Genomic DNA, 13,772 nt, shown 5'->3' with positions numbered 1-13,772 from the left:
GTAGACGACTTCTATGTGCGTTTGACGGGGCTAGCCAGCACATGCATGCTGCCCGACGAGGAAGACGAAATCCGGGCGCAGTTTATCCAGGGATGCGCCTCATCAAAGTTCAGAGAGGGCATCCTACAGCAACCTAACATGCAGATGAAAGACATCCTAACACTCGGACGGTCCCTGGAGCTGTGAAAGGCACATGGACCAGGCCCCAGTGGCCCAGGTCAAGACAGAACCGGTAAATACAGTGTCCACGAGTGCACCACGCACGAAGGAAGACAGCCACAGAGGGAGACTCAAGGATAGACACTGCAAGTGGTGTGAGGATCGCTACCGCACCCCGGAGGTTGCCCTGCATGAGGGAAAACGTCTACCGCGTGCAGGAAGCTTAACCATGAGCCGCAGCACCCATGTCCAAGAAGATGTTCAGAGCATTGGATGCCGCCCCACCCCCACATTCAGACAGTGATATGGACGACGATCACCAGGTAGTGCATGTGGTGCATGCCATCGGTGGTCGACGGCTACCCACGTGCTGCTGCAAGGCCTGCCCCTATCTGCATTAGTCAACAATGGGACCTCAATAAACCTCATGGCCGCAGAAGGATACCAGAGCCTTTCCAAGCCGCCCCAACTGAAACCAACACAAGTACAGGTCTATGCCTTTGGCAACGCTCGACCACTGGAAATAGCAGGAGTATTCACGGCAGAAGTTGCCTATGAAGACACCACGGTACTGGCCAAAATCTACGTCTCCAAAGAGGGGTCAGGGTTCCTACTGGGCTGCCAGACCGCCCAAGAACTCGATTTAGTACGCTTCGCATTTAGCATCCATGCCAGCGATACGGAAGACCTGATACAAGAATTCGACTCACTCTTCACAGGGATTGGTTGCCTGAAAGGACCGCCCCTGAAACTCCACATTGACGAATCTGTGGCCCCAGTCGCCCTCAGTCACCGATGGGTAGCCTTCCACCTACACCCGAAGGTGGAGCAAGAACTACGTCTCCTAGAGAAGGCAGACATTATTGAAAGGGTGTCAGAACCCATCCCATGGGTGTCCCCGACTGTGGTCGCGCGAAAACCCAAACAACCGGAGGCAGTCAGAATTTGCATTGATATGCGCCTACCAAATCAGGTGATCCTAACCCCGACCATAGATGACATAGTAGGAGAATTGGCAGGATCCCTGTGGTTCTCCAAAATGGACCTTAGGTCAGGGTACCATCAAATTGTGCTGCACCCGGCATCCTGGCCGATAACCACCTTCTCGACACACATTGGCCTCTGGAGATACATCAGGCTGAACTTTGGCATCTCTAGTGTCGCAGAAGTATTTCAACACACCATCAAGGGGGTCCTACAAGGGCTCCAGGAGTCCTTAATGTGAGCGACATCTTGGTGCACGCTCCCACCCTGGAAAACCATATGGCAAGACTAGGGGCAGTCTTCGTGCGACTACAAGAACACGGGCTGACAGTCCACAGGGAGAAGTGCGATTTCCTCAAGCAAGAAATATGCTTCTTCGGTTACCGATTCTCAGAACAAGGCATCTGCCCGGACCCGCACAAGGTAAAAGACATCCAAGAGGCCCCAGCCCCTACATCCGTATCAGGAGTCCGGAGTTTTCTTGGCATGGTCATGTATTGTGTCTGATTCATGAAAAACCTGTCTGACATCACGTGCTCCCTGAGGTTCCTCACCTGAGCAGATCAACCCTGGGTATGGGGTGAAGGGCAGGAGCAGGTGTTTCAAGACACCAAAAACGCCCTCTCGGCTGACACTACGTTAGCCTTTTTCGACCCTCATCGTGAATCACAGCTATCTGTTGATGCCAGCCCCACAGGCTTGGGTGCCGTCCTGGCGCAAAGACAAAACTCAGGAGAATGGCCCCCATCGCTTTTGCCAGCTGCACACTCACGCCTACCGAATAGCTGTACTACCAAATAGAACGGGAGGCCTTTGCCATCCGCTGGGGATGTTGCCACTTCCACCTGTACGGCAAGGCATTCTCAGTGGTGATGGACCACAAGCCATTACTACCCCTCTTCAAAGGGTCTTCGTCCAAACCGCTTCCGCAGATCGAAAAATGGATCTTACAGCTGAGTTTGACTTCACAGTTGGACAGACCACTGGCCATGCCGCTGGAGTAAGTAGTAGCAGCTACGAGCCAGGACGAGTGCTTACAAATGGCTATAATGGCTACCCAGTCCGGAAACTGGCAACCGCTCCAACACCCCCAAGCGTTCCGCACAGCCGACGCCAAAGCGAGACTGCATGCCCTCTTCAATGTAAGGCACGAACTGTCAGTAAGCGAGGAGGGGTGCCTGCTAAGGGGGTTCAGCGTAGGAATTCCCGCCAGCCTGACTGCCCGGGCTGTGTCACTAGCCCATGGGACCCACCAGGGCATTGTTAAATCAAAAAATCGGCTCCTGAGCAAAGTCTGGTTCCCTGGTTTAGATCAGCTAGTAGAGGACGCTGTCAAGGGATGCCTTGTCTGCCAAGCCAGCGGAGCCCCGGATCTCCCAGCGCCTGTCATCATGGAGAAGGGTCCTTCAACCCCCTGGCAAGGAGTCAGCATTGACTTCGGGAGCCTGCCAGACGGCTCCCACATGCTTGTGGTAATAGAAGACTACTCGAGATACCCCGAGGTGGAACTAGTGCAGTCCACAGTGGCATCCATCATCAGCCCGAAGATGGAGAAGCTGATGGCCACACACGGCCTATTTGGGGAAGTCCGCACAGGCCACGGACCCCCGTTTAACAGATGCGAGTGGGCAGACTTCATGTGCTCCAGCAACACAAAACATCACAGAATTACACCCTGGTGGCCTCAGGGAAGAAGAACGTTTCATTAAGACACTGAACAAAGTGCTTCGCATTGCTATGGCAGAGTCCCGAAATGTCAAAAGTGCCATCTATGCTTTCCTCAGAGAATACCTGGTCACCCCCCCCAAGCCACTACGCGTGTGACCCCAAAGTCAGCTGTGTTTTGGGCGAGTAGTGAAAGACACTATCCCGCATCACCAGTCATGGGCAGTCCAGCAGCCACCTCAGAGCCAGTCGGAAAGACGGAGGTCCCGCACCAAAGCCTACGCATCTCGGAGAGCCCGTGAAGTATCCATTCAAGTGGGAGACGCCGCTCTAGTGAAGGACCGCCACCCTGGAGGCAAGTTTCGTTTACCTTTTGAGGCATGGCCCTCGACAGTAACTGTCGTGAAAGGCATCATGATAACTGCACACCGTGGGACAGAAGAAGTAACCGGAAAAAACTGCCCAGTTCAAACGCCTACCCTGCCCCAATCCCAGAGGCGGCAGGAGCAACAGTCTCGCCACAACTAGAGTCCAGAACAGCCAAGAGAGAAGCCCAACTTTTCCAGAAGAAACAGAAAGACAAGATGACCCCGTCACAGAAAGGACCTCAGAAAACCACTCAGAACTGGCATCCGCAGCAATGCCAACACATGCCCGAGACACACCCATGAAAACAGGTGACGTCGGCCCAGACCCAAACCAGAAGCCAACGTCCGGAAGGTTTGGAAGTGAGCGTTATCAGCTAAGGTCCAACCCCGGCCCTCCCAGGCGGTACGCAGACTTTGCACTTGGCTGAACTGAAACCTTCGCGTGGGCGTCCACGCATCACCGCTGCCATAGGGACATGTTTGACAGAAGGTCACTGTCTTTACCCCGGTTCGAGCTTATGCCATTGTTTGCTGTTTGGGTTTTTATCTGTCAGTTGGGAGGGATGTAGTGTCTGATGTCAGACCGAGGGCTGGTCCACCCCTCCCATACTGCAGGGGGAGTTTAAAAGGTTTTAAATGGGAATGTGGGAAGCAGGGAAAAGGTCAGTCTCCGCGGTCCCGAGAGCTAGTAATAAAGAAATTAATGTTATCACCCCAAGAGCAGTGTCAGCGTTTCATTTGACGACCTGACATACTGTTAAACAAAACAAATTAAGTGTGTTGCAGAGTGAGCTGTAGCGTGCACGTGTGTGTGTGGGAACAAACTGTGGGTTGTGCACTGGAGTGAATTGTGGGGGTGCATGTAGGACACACTTAAAAAGTGTGCAGCGAAGTGAGCTGCAAAAAGCATGTGTGTGAGACATGCTAAAATGTTGCAGTGGAGTGAGCTGTGGGGTACACGTGTGAATGAGACACTGAGTTGTGCAGTGGAGTGAGCTGTGGGGTGAGCAGCAAAGTGCGGTGGAGAGTGAACATGTGTGACACATTGAGGGGTATTTAGTGCGGTGAGCTGTGGGATGCACATGCATTTGAAGCACACTATGAAGTGTGCAGTGGAGTGGGCGGTGGGGTGCACATGCATTTGAAGCACACTAAGATGTGTGCAGTGGAGTGGGCTAGAGATGCGGTTGAAGCACACTATTAAAGTGTGCAGTGGAGTGGGTTGTGGATACACATGCCTGAGAGACACACTACGAAGTATGGAGTGAGCTGTGTGGTGTACGTTCATTGGAGAGGCACTGCAGGATGTGCAGTGGGTTGTGAGGACAACAGGAGCAGGGAAAGAGGATGGAGACATGGATTTGTTTGGTTTCTGAAGAAGTTTGGGTAAAAGTTAGCAGGGGGTCGTGCAGCAACCTCACCTATTGCTTTCACAAGGGGATTGCCCGGGCATATGCTAGCAAGTTAAACAACTAATTTATCTCTAGCCACAATGTTGAAAAATAAAGCGGTCTGAAAGTTCATATCTTTACAGTCAGCTGCCTAACTCTCAGACTGGAGCTGCCGGCGCCAGCACGGCACTGGGAAAGCCTCAAACAGTGAAGCACAAGGTCACAGCCAGCAGGCTGTATTTTTATTATTTTTTAAACTAAAAACATCACACACATTGTCCGGTGTTGGGGAAATCGTTATTGTCTGGACCGCTGCCCATGGAGCTATATTAACCGGGTGAGTGCACACAGTGGCTAGTCAGGCAAGTGCACACTGTGGCTAGCCACATGAGTGCATACTAAAATGCGCTAATGGCACGCAGCTGAAAACTGAGCAGAGACAGACTGCGTGACTGCACAGTTCTCAGTACACTACAGGTCGGGGCAAGCAGATGAGAATGATGAAGCATTCATTTAATTTATTAATACCAGCTATAGCAAGTTAGCAACTTCAGCTACTACGTTACCAGCGGGCTCAGACAGGTACACTTACTTCAAGGCAAGCCGGCGCTGTGGCAATTTTTGAGCCCCGTGGCTTCAAGGACTCGTGCCAGACCGACTCATTTCCCCATGGCAATGACTCTGGCTCAGCTCAGCACACACTGTTTCACCCTCTGGCGCCTGTGTGTTGGGGTCGGGTCCGTCGGCATTCGAGCACCGCAGTCAGCTCTGCCAACTGAAAGTCATATTCATTTTTGGAAATATGTGCCACCAGATTCACAGGTCGGTCGCGGTGTGAGCAGCCAGCTGCTCTGCCATAATCTATTGCCCAGCATCACTGTGCAGCCAAAACTATATGAGAACTCGCTGATGCTGAAGGCAGGAGCGGATCTGTCTGCCAAGTCATGTGTCGTACTCTCACAAATGACTACACTGTCTCAGTACCCACGTTTAAACACTGACTCCGACCATCGAACACAATGTCAGTGAGCTTATACCGCCCGATGTTGGGATATCCTTACTCACAATGTTACAATACATTGTAGCAATAAGCAGCTGTGCCACAGCCCCCAAGCCTGTGGGGAGCAGCATGCACTGTGCCCTGTCACTGCAGCTTGTATGGCGCATTATTATAGCAGCGCTCCGGCTTGACAGCTGAGAAGCCACTATACCGCATGACATGGCATTTCAGTGTGGTGATGCAGACCACCACACTGAAATGCGTTAGACTAGCGTCTGATGCGTGGTACTTGGCAGGGCTGGCTAGGGATCATGTGAAGTCACTCCTCAACCCCTGTAATTTGAGTCAAGTGACACCACTGCTATTTCTGCCCATTTCAATCCCATAGGATAGAATGTACTTGTAATATGGCACATGAGATATCGGTCACTTTTGTCATAGAGTATCCCATCTGTTATTCACCCTTCCATTTACTGATAATGAGAAAAGTAATCACATCACACCAAAACAATTTGTATTTGTTAAAAGGTACTAACCAGTCAACCATTTTTCTGCTGAAGAAAGCATAACATCTCTCTGTGACCGGTAGAAATCCACCACACTGGAGACAACAAGAAAGTATTTTGTAAAAGCAAGACAAGGGAAACAATCAAAATAATGTCAAATGTAATCTCTAGCTTAACTACATAACTGTTTTATTGGACAGTGATTCATTGTAGCATAGTAAGTTTCTTCTGGCATCACAGGACAAAACGATACCAGTACCATGTGGTATCTAAGATGCTTACCGCACGCTCACAGTGGCTGGGAGATTCTAGAATGTAAAGAAGGGAATGTACAGATTACAGTTGGAAGGATGTCCGTTGGCTAAGGACGCAAATTCATTCTCCCCAAAAAATCTGTTAACTGATACATTCAGCATCTGGATACAATTACTACAATTTGGCGACCAGCTGGCTAGAACCCCTTCTACACTTGGGGAACAGGAGAACATGGTTACTGGCCTATAGAAAAAATGGAAAGGGGGAGGAAAGATGCAAGATAGTAGGATGAATGAAAAAAGCTGAAATTATAAAAAACATCCTGTATGATTTAGGCATGGGAACATGGGTCACATAGCGAGGGACAAGAACTGGCCAGCCATCAGTTTTTATTCTGTGGCATTACGGGTCACTTTGATAAAGTATGCAGGAATTTAAAAAAGCAAAGTGGTTTCTGTCAAACTTGTGATAGAAGATGAGGAAGAAAAACATAAGAGATAGTGAATCACACAGCAATGATAGCATCTTAAGTATAGATGATGCAGTGCTAGATGTAAGGTATGCCATAATAAAGAAACTGGTATGTAACATAACCACTGGTGGAGGTGAATTACAAACTGTGGCTGACTAGGCTCACCCTACACTATTTTTCAGCACTCTGTGTGGGTAAACAAATTTGCCTGTGTATTAGGTGAAGAATTGAAACCCACAGATTTACATCCTTGTTAGACCTGACAGCCTTATGGTGGTCATCCCCCAACTTTTTGCCTGCCTATCTACCTCCATTTTTCTGACCCTGTTTTTGTTGGTTTTAGGACTCTGCGCACTTTAACACTGCTGACCATAGCTAAAGTGCACATGCTTTCTCCCCTAAACATGGTAATATTGGTTCGCACCCAATTGGCATATTTATTTTATCTGTCAGTACCTAGTACAATACAATACATTTTCCCAGGGCCTGTAAATTAGATGCTGCTAGTGGGCCTGCAGCACTGATTGTTCCACCCACATAAGTAGCCTCTTAACCATGTCTCAGGCCTGCCATTGCATGGCCTGTGTTTGCAGTTTCACTGCCACTTCGACTTAGCATTTAAAAGTACTTGCCAAGCCTTAAACTATCCTTTTCTGCATATAAGTCCCCCCTGAAGTAGGCCCAGGGTAACTCTTAGGGCAGGGTGCTATGTAAGTAAAAAGCAGGACATGTGTTGTACATGTCCTGGTAGTAAAAAAACACACACATTACTTTTCCACTACTGTGAGGCCTGTTCCTCTCGTAGACTGGCAGCAGAACTGCCCTCATGTACTGTTGAGTGGTAGATTCGGATATGAAAGGAGTAGCCATGTCATGTTTAGTATGCCTAGAATTGTAATAGAAAATCCTGCTATCTGTGAGGTTGGATTTCATATTACTATTTTAGAAATGCCACCTTTAGAAAGTGGGCATTTCTCTGCACTAACTGCCATCTGCGCCTTACAGCCTGTCTCCAATCCACGTCTGATATGTGCTGGTTGACAGGTCCCCTTGTGCATTCTACCCAGGCAGCCATAAACAGAGGACACTCAGTCACATCTGCATTGATGCATACTGAATCGGTCTCCATGGCCAGGAAGGGTGGAGGGTCTCTCTCTTACACTTCAAAGGCCAGTGGCCTCCCATTACACAAAGGACTGATAACCCCCCCCACAGGGATCCTGGCACACAGGATTGGACTGAAAGGGGAACTTGTGAACTTCAAAACCACTCTTTGAAGTTTTCCCCACTTGAAAGTCATTTTTGGGTATATAAATTGGGTCCCTGACTCCACAAAATAAGACACTTCTGGAGCTAGACCTCAACTCTGTCAGGGGAACTGCCTGGCTGGACTCATCTGAACCGCTTTGCTGAGAAGGACTGCTGCCCTGCTTGTTGCCCTGCTGCCTGCTGGCTTCAAAGCTTACCTTCCCTAAATGTGCCCTCCAAGGGCTTGGATTGAGGTTGCCTTCTGTTCTGAAGTCTCAGGACCAACAAAGACTTCACCTACTAGCTTTTAGCTAGTTCACTGCCTTCAGCGACTCCAGTACCGCCGCCGCTGCCCGACACCACACAGCTGCCTTCTCGAGGTCCGTGTTCCTTGCTGCACGCAATGACCACCGCCTGCAATGCAATTCTGGTACCGCCGCAACTCCGCTGACATTCCGCATTGTAATCGCAACACTGTTAAGTCAGCACATCACGTCTTGACCGACTGAATCCATCGACCCCGTCAGGTCACAAGGAACTGATGCCTCACCACGGAGCCAGCACCAGCCCCCCCTGCAATCGTACAGAACCAACGTCTCTCCTCCACTGCCTCGCAGTGCAGAACCAATACCTCACTTCCCTGGACGATGTAAGGGACTGACGCCACACCAGCTCTAGCGACGCATCACCTTCACGACTCTGTGCGACATCTTTGTTTCTTAGTTTTTAAAGGTAATGTGAATGGGGGTCTGTGCGACTCCGTGAACAGTGCCTGCGGCGTCGGATTATTGGGAATGACTTCATCAACAATGCTGTGATAGCCCCGGTTGGAGCTACTGTGTTTCTAAGGGCTTTAGGGGGATTAAGGGCCAGATGTAGCAAATACTGATTTTCTGTCCGACTCCCAATTTCCGATTTGCAAAATCGGATGCAGAACGGTGTCTCAGACACCGTCTGCGACTCGCTATGGGGTCGCAAAGACCCACTTCATTACTATTAATGAGGTGGGTCGCTTTTTTCGACCCCATAGCGAGTCCCTGCACTCACAGGGATGGTGGCCTACTGAACACCCCTTCCTATTTGCGAGTCGCATTCACAAATTGCGAGTCGGTACTGACTCGCAATTTGTGAATGAGCATCACGTTAGGCTGTTTGCATGGCGCAAACTGCGACTTTCGCAGTTTGCACCATGCAAACGGCTTCCTACATCTGGCCCTTAATCTTTAAAAATGCATAACGTTGCTTAATTATATTGGATTTTAAACGTTTAGACCTTATTTTTATTCAGATAAACATTAGCTATTTTTCTAAACCTGTGTGGTGTATTTTTGTAGAGTTTTCTCTGTGTTACTGTATGAGTTACGGCACAAATACTTTACACATTACCTTTTAAGTTAAGCCTGCCTGCTCTGTGCCAAGCTACTAGAGGGTGAGCACAGGATAATTTGTGTTGTGTTGTGAATTACCCTGACTAGGATTGTGGTCCCTACTTGGACAAGAGTGTATACCTCTGCCAACTAGAGACCCAATTTCTAACAATCCTGTTACATTTACTGGTGGAGAAATTCCTATGATAGGGTACAGACAGGTTACATTTGAATTCAGAGACAGGGAATATTTTATGCAGCTAAAAAAGGTCCTTCGTTATTAGGATGTAATGACCAAGGTAGCCTGGGGATCACACTTGATCCCCAATATAAAGGGCCAGGTAATGATTTTGGGTGAACCTGTAGTCACCATGGAAGAAGAACTAGTTAGGAGATTTCCTACTGTGTTTTCAGGTAAAGTGGAACAGCTGAATGGATTTTCAATTAAAATTGTACTCAAACAAGGGGCGAGGCCAATTAGTCATAAAGCAAGGAACATAGCATTAAGCATCAGGGACAGCGTTATGCTTCACCTGGATGACTTGGAGAACAAAGACATAATTGAGCCTGTGGAGAGTGCACAGTGGCCAGCTCCAGTAGTGGTAGCTCACAAGTCCAATGGTAAGATTATATGTTGACCTTAGCGATTTGAATAAGAACATTGTGGTAGACCTCTTTCCCCTATCCAGGACTGCCGAACTTCTTTCTCATTCTAAAGGTTGTAAATGGTTTTCCACCATCAATCTAAATTTGGCTTATCACCAAATCATGTTACATCCCTCCAGTAGGAGTTTGACTCCTTTGGTTGCTATAGGTTAGTACCTATGTCATTCGGCTTTGAGTTGGCTGCTACAGTCTACCAGAGCCTCATGCACAGGTTGTTCAAAGGCACCAGCGGAGTGATATATTTTCAAGACGACATACTGGTGATGGGCCGAGATAAGAAAGAACATGACTTGAGATTGAAACTTGTGCTAAAAAAAAATCTGATATGGGTCTCGCTGCGGAAATGAGTAAATGCAAGTTTGCTTCAAAGTTTGTATCTTACTCAGGACATTGGGGAGATTGGGGCCCGTAGCACAGTAACCACCAATGCCAGTGGCAAGGGACTAGGGGTGGTCTGAACCCAGGTTTCAGTAACAGGAAAAGAAAACACAATTGTGTAACTTTGTCTCTGGCAGAAGAGAAAAGAGAAGTTCTCAGTGATTAAGAAACAAATGCTAGCTGCAGTGTGGGCCTTAGAGAAGTTCAGGCAATACATGTGGGGGACCAGGGAGCCTGATCACAAACATCTAGTTAAGTGGCTCACATCTAATGGGGTGATAAAAGCTAAGCCACACATAGCAACAATGACACTGAGGCTATTGGATTTCATTTATGATGTAGAGTATTTGCCAGGAAATAGAAACAAGGTGGCTGACTATTTGAGTCGTTCTCCCTTACCATTGAGTGAACATGTTAAAAACACTTGGGATGAGTACAGTGTGATGCTAATTAGTGAAGGAGACAAAGCTAGATCAAAAGAAGAATGGGAGACTACTGACCTAGAGGACGAGGTATTGCTTGCAATCAGATTATATATTCTCAAAGGATGGTCAGGGAAAAGTAAATTCTGAGAGGAGTGTACTGAGAGTTGTGGGAGATCAGAAGAATTATCTCTTAGTGATAGTGAACACATTCTCAGAGAAGAGAGGGTGTTACCCCCTAAAAAGATGAGAAAGAAATGTTTGCAAATTAGTGATAAAGGACACCTAGGCATTGTCAAACTCAAGAAAAAAGTGGAATCATCATATTGGTGGCCAGGTATTGAGAGAGATGCAGAGACGTTTGCAAGGGATTGTTATATTTGTGCAAATTCTGATGAAGCACAATTCATGTTTCGTCCCCATCAGGAAATAGAAGATGTGCAGAAAGTCCCTGGGAGGACCTTAGTGTAGCCATTTTGGGACCTATTCTAGATTCGTGGTGAGTACTGAAACATGTGATCGTTGTTATTGACCACTATTCAACATGGCCAGAATATGAAATATCTGAGTGTTGAAGCGGGTACCATAATTTCTTTTTTCGAGAACATATTTGTAAACAAGGGTGATAATGGACCATAATTCGCAGCAGAGAAGTTTGTTAAATTCCTAACAAGGAATGGTATTGAAGAAAAGCATAAACCTAATTACCACCCAGCAGGATATGGAGCAGTGGAGTGGTTCAACAGTGTTGATGGGGAGTGTGCAAGCAGCCATCAATGCAGGAAAAGATTGGAGGAAGAGTTAGCTAAAACCACTTGTGCTTATAAAATAATGCCCACAGTAACAGGGTATAATCCTTTACCATATCTTGAGAGGGAAGGAACCTTTTACAAAAGACAACAAGGCATGGATGGATTTGAAACTTTGTATTAAATGGTCTTCTTCAGTGATGAGGAAAATACACAGAAAATACAAGAAGTGTACAAAGAGTATTATAATTTAAAAACATGGAGTAAAGACATGCATCTAGAACATAGTGATTGGGTCAGAGTAAAACTAGGCTACCAAGTAAGAAAAGGTAACAGCAAATATTCTGAACCTTTACAAGTTAAGAAAGTCTATACAAGCTCATCTCTGTTGAGTGATAAGACATTAAGGCATTATAGCAGAATGTCAAGATGCAACAAAATTTAGAATTGGAAACAAAAGAAGAGGAAGGTAAACTTTTCCCAAACACATGATTGCATGTGGCATGAGGGTGATGATACATCAAATGTCTCCAATCCGAACAGTTCACATGTTTCCAGTGGGAATGACTCAGGGAAACAATAACAACAACATGGTTTCAGGGAATGCTGATGCTTCTGGAACTGAAGCAAATATGTTGAGATCTAGTAGGGTTTGCATATCTACCCACACCTGCAGATCTGTTGTATTACTTAGCAAATTCAGTGATTATATTATGTAATGAATTAAAATGTTGATTGAGTTATGTGGAATTTCTCGACCTTATGGATTCTAAAGTTAAGAGACTGTAATATAGTTTTGGACTTGTTATGTAGTATCTTAATGTACAATTTTCATATGTCATGATTGATTTCTTAATTGTTTAAAGAGAGGAGACGTGGTATCTACAATACTTACTGCACACTCGCGGAGGGTGGGAGATTCTAGAATGTAAAGAAGAGAATGTAGAGATGAGAGCTGGAAGGACCTCGGTGGGAATGGGTCGGATGAGAGTGGCCTCCTAAAAGTGATTACTTCGGAAAACCCTTTCAACCTTCATCTAATGTAATTTTTTGTTAGGCGGGGGTACAGTTCAGTATCAATCAATCAATTAATCAGGGATTTGTAAAGCGCAGCTACTCACCTGTGAGGGTCTGAAGGTGCTGGGGAAGATAGGTGAGGGTGCTGAGGATCAGTCAAAGACCCAGGTCTTGCGGTCCTTCCTGAAAAGAGACAGGGTGGGAGATTGCCTGAGGTGGATGGGGAGGGTGTTCCAGGTCTTGGTGGCGATGTGGGAGAAGGATCTTACTCCGGCTGTGGTTTTCCGGATGCGGTGGGCATTGGTGAGGGCATGGTAGGCGGAGCAGAGTTGTCTGGTGGGAGTGTAGAAGGAGAGTCTGTGGTAGAGGTAGGCTGGTCCGGCGTCGTGTAGGGCCTTGTAGGGGTGGGTCAGGAGCTTGAAGGTGATTCTCTTGTCGATAGGAAGCCAGTGTAGATCTCTTAGAAGGGCGGAAGTGTGGCTGTGTCGTGGGGCGCTCTTGATGAGACAAGCAGAGGCGTTCTGGAAGCGTTGTAGTCTTTTCCGGATCTTGGCGGTGGTTCTGGCGTAGAGTGTATTGCCGTAGTCGAGGCGGCTGCTGACAAGGGCCTGGGTGACTGTCCTTCTGGCTGCACTCACCTGTCGGTCCATTGAGAGCGATGAGTCTACGATACGCCGACATTGCGGGCGTGGTCTGTGGGGGGCAGTTTCGAGGGCGTTGGGCCACCAGGGAACGTTCCAGGCAGAGGATGTGGAGCCAAGGATGAGGACTTCTGTTATGTCCGAGTTCAGTTTGAGGCAACTATCTATCATCCAGGCGGCGACTGCTTTCATTCCTTCATGGAAATTCTTTTTGGCACTGGTCGGGTTGTTGGTGAGGGGGACTATCAGTTGGGTGTCGTTGGCATAGGAGACGATGTTGAGTGTGTGGCTTCTGATGATGGCAGCTACTGGGGTCATGTACAGGTTGAAGAATGTGGGACTCAGTGAGGATCCTTGAGAGACGCCGCAGCTGATCTTTGTGGCTTCTGGGAGAAAGGGGGTGCGAGATTTGGACCTTCTGTGTTTTGCCAGTTAGGAACGAGGAGAGCCATTGCAGTGCTGAGCCTTGGATGCCGGCGTCATG

At 47.7% G+C, this 13,772-nt stretch overlaps 1 protein-coding gene across 1 annotated transcript in view; it reads right to left on the bottom strand.

The window, feature by feature from the left end:
* AADAT (aminoadipate aminotransferase) overlaps positions 1-13,772 on the bottom strand; it is a 378,880-nt gene that overhangs the window by 43,627 nt on the left and 321,481 nt on the right. The window contains exon 11 of the mRNA XM_069244307.1: positions 6,104-6,168. Coding sequence (XP_069100408.1) covers positions 6,104-6,168 — 65 coding nt within the window. The remainder of the gene's footprint in view (positions 1-6,103; positions 6,169-13,772) is intronic.

Source organism: Pleurodeles waltl, chromosome 1_2 (genome assembly GCF_031143425.1).
Source record: "Pleurodeles waltl isolate 20211129_DDA chromosome 1_2, aPleWal1.hap1.20221129, whole genome shotgun sequence".
Classification (NCBI taxonomy): domain Eukaryota; kingdom Metazoa; phylum Chordata; class Amphibia; order Caudata; family Salamandridae; genus Pleurodeles; species Pleurodeles waltl.
The sequence above is the reverse complement of the archived record's forward strand: the minus strand, read 5'-3'. Positions and strand labels throughout refer to the sequence as shown.